Genomic DNA, 7,708 nt, shown 5'->3' with positions numbered 1-7,708 from the left:
GCCCGCGGGGGGCGGCCCCCGCCGGGGTCTCCATGACGACGCGCCACAGCTTGTGTTGCCAGGGAGGCTGCTGCGGCGCCGGGAGTTGCGACCAACAGCCGCCGCCTCCATCGGCCACCGCCTATATAGGGGCGGCGGGCGTGCACCTGGAGTGCTGGGTGCTTCCTCTCTGCTTTTTCGGAGGTGCAGCGTTCTCGGTGGGCTAGTGGCGAGGGGGGCGAGGGTGCCCACCCACCATCCTGCGGAGCGGGAGGGGCTGCCCGAGGGATTTTGTTTTATTGCAACTTTATTTTGGTGTGTGGTTTTTTGTAGTTGCCTCCGAAAGGTACTGACGTCGGGGCGATGCGCCGCACCGGGGAGAAGAGCCGGGCGGGGCTGCGGGAGCCCTGCCACACTGCCCCCCGCAGCAGCGGGCGGGCTGTGCTGGGGGTGCTGGCGGAGAACGGGCAGCAGCGGCCCAGCTCCCAGGTGAGCCTCGTAGCCCTGCCGAGCGCTCCGCGGGCCGGGGGTAGCTCCCTTGCCTCTCTCGAGGCTGCAGGTAAACGCCCGAGGCGGCGGGGTAAGGAGCTGCGTCCGGCTCCAGCTGATGAGCGTGAGTTGCCGAGAAACCCGCTGGTAACTGTTCGGTCCTAATCTGCAATTGCTTCCCCGTAGAAATACTTTGAACAAGTAATCCACCCTGGAAGGAAGGGAGACGTGGTGAGGCTTTATGTGGGCGCATACCCTCTAAAGTGCAGGGGATAGTTTAGAAGTTCATTCACTGATGCTTACCCAGAGGTCCCTTGGCCATGCTCCCTTCAGCCTGCCAGAGTCTTCAAGAAGCTAAAGCTCACAGCAGGGTGTCTGCCTGCGTTTCTATTCCTGCAGTCCTCCTGGGATCTGCTGGTGTGACAGGAGAAGTGCTACAGTGATGATTTACAGAACCTAAAATAGCTGCTGTTATTTGTACACAAGCTGTTCATGGTTGTGACTGTGCAAAGCCCCTAACTCAGTTGATGGCTTACTGATAGCAGATGAGGTGAAGGATTGCAGCCTGGTCACACATTGTAGTCCTAGAGGTTGTGATGCTTGAGCTCAAAAGTTCAAGCTTGGATTTGCAAGTCAGTATTAGATGCTGCCTTGCAGGTGAAGTCCTTCATAAATCTGTGACAGTGCCTGAGCACTTCCTGTTGTTACTTTAACCTGCTGCACTGCAAAGCAGCTGCTGTTTGCCAGAACTGAACGTGAAGCAGATACTGCACTTGCCAGTTCCTTAGGAACTGAGCAGCACCTTTGCCTCTCTCCCTTTGATGGTGGGCACTGGGGATGAGGCTGCTCTCTTGGTTCCTGACTTTCACTACACTTCACTCTTTTGATGAGGACTTTGTTGCAGCAAGACAGCAACAAGCTGAGGCTCCAGCTGTAGCTGGTGTTTTTTCCAGTGGGCTTTTATTATTGGTGTCTGTTAGGCAAGGAGAGTGATTTTTTCTCTGCTAAAACAAATGATACTTACTGTTGTTTTCTTCCTGAGTTGCCCTCCCACAGCCTGTGTGCTCTGTTTCAGGATGTTACTGTTATCAGATGCTTCTCTGGCTCTGAAAACACCGTCCCTTCATCTGGAAAAGATGAATTACCCAAGCAAATGGTCAGTGCTGTGTCAAAGCAAGCGTTTGCTATCTATGAGGATGAACCAGAAGAGAAAGAAAACTACAGCTGCCAAGTGGCTGAAGAGCTTGAAACAAGCCTGTGTGAACTGGATACTAGTGCAATGACTTCCAGTATTCACCTGCTGCTGGATCTGAGTACAGGTAACTCCTGTAACAACTTAGACGGTACCCACAGCACGTGTAGGGTAGTTCTGAATTGTGATGCTGGTAACTTAGCGAGTAGCTTGTTATAAATAAATAACACTTCAAGGTAACTTGGCATGTGTCTAGATGAGGCAAATAACTTAATCCTAGACATTACAGGATAAGGTGAAGAGGCTTATTACACAAATTTCTTGCTGCTTCCTCTTACCTGTTAGGATCTCCTATGGTAGTGGATACGTCCTTCCAGTCCCAGCCTGAGGATCACATGGTAGATCCCATAACTCTGACTGTGGGAGAGTATGCAGAAGACATTCATCAATACCTCCGAGAGGCTGAAGTGAGTGCCTTGGAACAAGCTTATAGGTATTCGTGGTCTCTGTGATGGGCTACAATACTGCAAAGAGGTATGGCTGTTCCAGGATAACCCAAGGCTGGACTACGGAGGAGAGAAATCAAGCAGTAAAAGCTGTCTCTGAAGGCAGCATGTAGACAGTGATACTTTTCATGATTATTCTTGTCCCTGAAAATTCCTACCATTGGAGCATCTCTTGACTCCTTGGGATGAATAATTCATTCTTACAGATGGGAGATGAATGCTGCAAAAGTACTAAATCAGTCAGATATGATGTCACTGACAGCTCTTTTGCTATAATGTTTTTTCCTACCTTTCTGCATCAGAGCATTAAAGGGTATTCTCCCAGTAAGAAAGGGGGGGGGTGGTGGTGGTGGAATGTGATTTGTTCATTCTCAGGTCTCTCTGAATGGCTCGTATGTACTTGATAGCAAAGGCTTTCCATAGTTCAGGAGGTTTTTACTATTCTGCTACTAACACCATAGCTCTTATCTCTTCAGTGTAGCAATACTACTTTCTAGAGATTCTACTAGTTGTTAATACTATTAGCGCTATAATTGTAGTTAGTAGTAATGAGTTATTAATAATGGAACAACTCATGCTCCTTTTGGTATAAGTATGAAGAATGCTAATCAGCTAGGCCATCAATAGCTGTCTTCAGGTTGAGCTTCCTGATTCTCCAACTCTCTCTCCAAACAGGTACGATTCAGGCCCAAGCCCTACTACATGAAGAAACAACCAGATATCACAACAGGAATGCGTGCCATCTTAGTAGACTGGCTGGTGGAAGTAGGGGAAGAATATAAACTTCGCACAGAGACTCTGTACTTGGCAGTGAACTTCTTAGACAGGTTTCTTTCCTGCATGTCTGTTCTCAGAGGAAAGTTGCAGCTTGTAGGAACAGCAGCAATTCTTCTGGCTGCGTAAGTTTGTCTCCTTATCTGGGAGCTAAAACTTAATTTTTGGATGAGTCTTCAGTTTAATTTGAAGGACTGAAGTTTGCAGTGGTAGGTAGCTTCTTGTGATGTCTCAAGATTAGCAACTTCGCCTACTTTGCTGCTAGCAAAATTAGATGGTTAATGTTTGTGATGTGAGGAACTGTAGTGGGGAAAATTTATAAGCATAGCAGCAGTAGCAAAACCACTACTATGTTAGGCTGCTAGTCCGAAAGGCTAAAGTAGGTTCACAGCTGCAATCTGCAATTAGACTTCAACTGCTTTAAGTAGACAGGTTACCCAACATAGCCTAGGAGCACATGAGGATTTGTCTAGAGCTCAATATTACTGAGGTGCATTCTGGGATCTTGCTATTAGTAAACAACTAACAATGTAGTGTGTTTCTATCTAGACTGGTGGCTTGGAGTTGCTTTAACCATCTTTGCCCAAACTTGAAATTAAATTGAACTAGGCTGGAGGAAGGACTAAAATAAGAGTTCTACATAAATTTTAGCAGTGTCATGTGCTCATCCTGATACGGGTTGAGCAGAAAGCTTTCTCTTACCATAACTTTCAAGCTGGCAAACGTCTTCTATATTCGTCTTACAGGAAGTATGAAGAGATCTACCCACCAGAAGTGGATGAATTTGTGTATATAACAGATGATACCTACACAAAGAGGCAGCTGCTAAGAATGGAACACCTGCTTCTCAAAGTGTTAACTTTTGACCTAACAGCCCCAACCATCAACCAGTTCCTCCTTCAATATATTCAGAGGCATGGAGTCTGTATGAAGACAGAGAACTTTGCAAGGGTATGAGTTATTCTCCTTTTAGGACAGTGGGAGGAGAAGTGATCCAAAAAGCAGAACCACTTGTCTGCTCAGATAACTTTGTTAAATACAGGTTCGGCTACCGTATTATGCTCTATAAGAAGATATGCTTTTTCTCATGCCAAGTCTTATCTGGGACTGCAGCAGGCCTAAAACTGAACGTTTTGCAGCCTACTATCTTCAGTAGAAGGCTTGTGAGACTGCTTGATAAATGTCTCATAAACCAAACTGAAGATTTCTGTCTGTCTGGTCAAGGATAACACATTGACTAAGCAGCTGGGTGGTGGAAATCTGGTCATTTTTTTGAAGGGTGCCTGCATAGCAAGTCTACCCTGGACATGCTGGTGCTACATATTGCTACACAATGACACAGTATATATACCTGTATACCTGCATAGGCAACCCTGCTCAGAAACTGGTTAACTCAAGCTTATGGCATGTATCTGACCTACTGCTCATCTGTAAGGTTTATAGGGTTATACAAGGCTTTACTTCAGGAGAGCTCGCATTCTGTTTCTTAGAGTTGTCTGTTTATCCCTGATCTCCAAGTGAGATCAACCTTGAAGGATGAGAACATGAATTTTCTAAGTATCTTTCTGTAGAATTACGTCAGAGCTGTTGATGGGAACAGAACCTCATATTAGTGTAGATTGTTTAGGCTGTGACAAAATGTGGTCTTTCTGTTTCCACTGAAATATGTTAAAGGGTCTTCTGTAAGATTGACAGGACTAGGATGCTATTTCTATTCATCTGATGTGCAACTCATGTGTTTTACATGAAGCTGAGACCACTGACAATTTTCAGTGCTTGCTGTATTGAACTGATTGTACCAGCTAGGCTCATGCTGTTTGAAAAACTTGTGGGTTTTTTGTTCAGTATCTTGCAGAGCTGAGTCTGCTTGAAGCTGATCCATTTCTGAAGTACCTTCCTTCACAAACTGCTGCAGCAGCCTACTGTCTAGCAAACTATACGATGAACAGGTCTTTCTGGGTAAGAATAACAACTGCATGTGTTGTGGGTAGCTCAAGCATTTTATGTTAGTAGAATTGGGCTGAAAAGCAGAAGGAGTAGCTTCAATGTATGCTATGAAGGCTGAAATCCTAGGATGAGTAGCTTTTCCTGATCTAATGGAACTACCTGATAAGTTAATATTAAACCAACCTGAAATATCCTGTCTCATTTCTGAGGTAAGAGAGACCTTGCTGTCTTGCTCAATTACATCAAGTCTTTACGTAAGACCTTGTTAGTCTTTAACCTCCAAAACTTCTCCCCAAAATACCATTCAGGGGCTTTCTAGGAGGGAGGGGAAACCTTAATGTGTCCACTTCAGTGGAGTGATTACATGGAGTGGCAGCTTTACTGCAGGTCTCGATAGCTCGCTTAGCTGAGTGTTAGAGTAACAGTTTTGGAAGAGGATGGGACCCAGAAGAGATGTAATGGATTCCACGTGCTTGGAGCAGAAGGAACTTCTGGTCAGATCTGGCACCAAGGAAGACCTAGAGTGAAACTGATGGCAGAATACACTTGAATCTATTTCAAGCCTAAAAAAAAATCTAGTGTGAGCACTGATGTAGTGAAAATGGTTTATGCTTTGGTAGAAAATGTATCTCTTAGATGCATGATACCTATACTGGAATAACACTGTTTTTTCTCTTCTGGACAGCCAGAAACACTTGCTGCATTCACTGGGTATTCATTAAGTGATATAGTGCCTTGCCTGACTGATCTGCATAAAGCATGCCTTGATGCTCCCCATTGCCAACTGCAAGCAATTAAGGAGAAGTATAAGCACTCAAAGTGAGTAACCAGGAAGACAATGTTTTGTAACTTGGAGGCTATAAGCACAGGATAACTCTGGTTTAGCAGCTTGGGCTACAGCTTCTGTAGCTGACTAACTTCTGCTTAGTGGTCCACTTATATTCCTGAAACAGAAGCCTCTGTCTCAGCCTCTTTAGGGGAAAACTTCTGTATCAGGAGAGTAGTTCATACATAAGTGTATATATGTAGCAAATAACAGTTCTGCAATGTTGCAGGATGATTCTTTCCTTCCCCAGTCTCAATTTGCACTCCAGTGTAAGATGGTATCATTAAATTTGTCAGCTAAACCACTATCTTTAGTGATTGCATTTCTATTCCAGGTACCTGCAGGTGTCTCTTCTGGAGCCCCCAGCAGTTCTTCCTCTACAATAGAAACTGGATCCTGGACTTGAAGATTACTTTGTCCCAGTCAGTCCTATAACATTTTATAGAGTGTTTCAGGTTGTGTGTCTAACCATAGTGATCAGAATGTTTTTTAGCTAGCATTTTTAAATTGGATACCCCTTTAAAAAGGGAGTATTAGACTGTAGCTCTTAATAAACTGACAGCACTTTTAATAAATATCTTATTACACTGTTCCTCTGTCAGTCTTTCTACACCAGTTAATATCTGCAATGACAGTGAGTGGAAAGGGTTATGGTTTTCTACACAAAAGGGCTTTTAAGGTAGCTGGAGTGGATTGTGTGGCTGAAACCAAAGTAAAACAACCTGACATCCCTATAGACACAAGTGACTTGTTGCAGTATCTTCTGATTATTTCTCTTCTGAGACAAGCTCATGTGGTTGTGAACAGAACGTATTTTTTGCAGCTTGTTTACCCTGTCACAGCAAAAGCCTCCAGATGCACATGGTCTGTGAATACTGAATTTGTGTGTTGTAGGAGACATCAATGTTGACTAAGAGACAAGCCTTCCTTCATGGAGGTGAATAGAAGGATTGTTCTGCAGAGAGGTGGAGGAAGGGGAGATTGTGTCTGGCAGAGCCTTAGGAACCCTTCAAACACTGGTGGAAAAACTGCAGTAGAGAACAGTGCTAAAAGTTGTGAGGTACTAGAGCAGTGGAGTTGAGCTAGATGGCTCTTGTGTCATACTTGTGACATTGAGTAGTCTTAAGGTATAGCTGTCTGAGATGACCTTTCCAGCCACTACAGCACTGTTCAACATGTCTGCTCTGCAGTGTAGAGAAACCTCACTCTTAGTAGCAAGGAGGGGGGAGTGATAGGACAGGACTATCTTATCCTGAGCTGCTATGCTGTCTTGTGCCCCCAGTTGCTCATGACCTAGTGTTTTCAAATAACAAACAAGAAGCTACTGTGAGTACTCTTAAATACAACCCTTGTCAAAAGTTGTTAGGTTGGTCAACAATTAGAGAACTATTTTCAACTCATCTAAATGGCAAGGTAAATCTGAGGCATTCTCTTACTGTAAGAGTTTAAAACCTTCAGTGTTTACTGCTTCCTAAGGGAGCTATCTGTATGGGACATTGTGTTTCCAAGCAAAAATATGCTTAACACTTGACATAATATGCAATTCACCAGACTTAGTATGTACCAGCTAACAAGCCTCTTTAATTTTAAAAGCTAATTATACCAGTGTGTGTCATAAGGCTTTTCTTAGCTTCAGAGGTTTCACTTCCTTCTATGTGTAAGTTGGTGGTTTTTTTTTTCTTCCTCCTGCCTGCTCCCTGTTGCAGATAGTGCATCCTCTTAGTAATGCATACCCTTGTATTTCTCCAAAATGGAGTAATGCTAATGACTGATTAACCTGCCTCAAAGTAAATATCCTTTAAAGGAGGGGAAGCATTCAGTTTCAGTCTAGCCTATGCAGGTCTTGGTCTCTTGCTTCAAACACTTTATAGTCCAGTAAATGAATTTGTTTTGGGTTTTAATGTAATGACATATGATCAGATATCCCAGATGTGCCAGCTCATTTATGGTGTTTCAGGCTGAACATAAGGTTTCCTGAAATGCCAGGTTAATAAG

General features: G+C 44.1%; 1 protein-coding gene across 1 annotated transcript; it reads left to right on the top strand.

The window, feature by feature from the left end:
- Positions 1-342: 342 nt before the first annotated feature.
- Positions 343-6,099, top strand: CCNA1 (cyclin A1; the record flags this gene model as incomplete). The annotated part of the gene is made up of 8 exons (XM_080612660.1): positions 343-468; positions 1,544-1,787; positions 2,006-2,127; positions 2,842-3,065; positions 3,687-3,891; positions 4,786-4,899; positions 5,573-5,706; positions 6,048-6,099. The coding sequence occupies 8 exons, from the start codon at positions 343-345 to the stop codon at positions 6,097-6,099; spliced, it is 1,221 nt and encodes a 406-aa protein (XP_080468786.1).
- Positions 6,100-7,708: the final 1,609 nt, after the last annotated feature.

Source organism: Psittacula echo, assembly GCF_963264785.1.
Source record: "Psittacula echo genome assembly, chromosome: 3".
Lineage (NCBI taxonomy): Eukaryota > Metazoa > Chordata > Aves > Psittaciformes > Psittacidae > Psittacula > Psittacula echo.
This window is presented reverse-complemented; position numbering and strand designations above follow the sequence as displayed.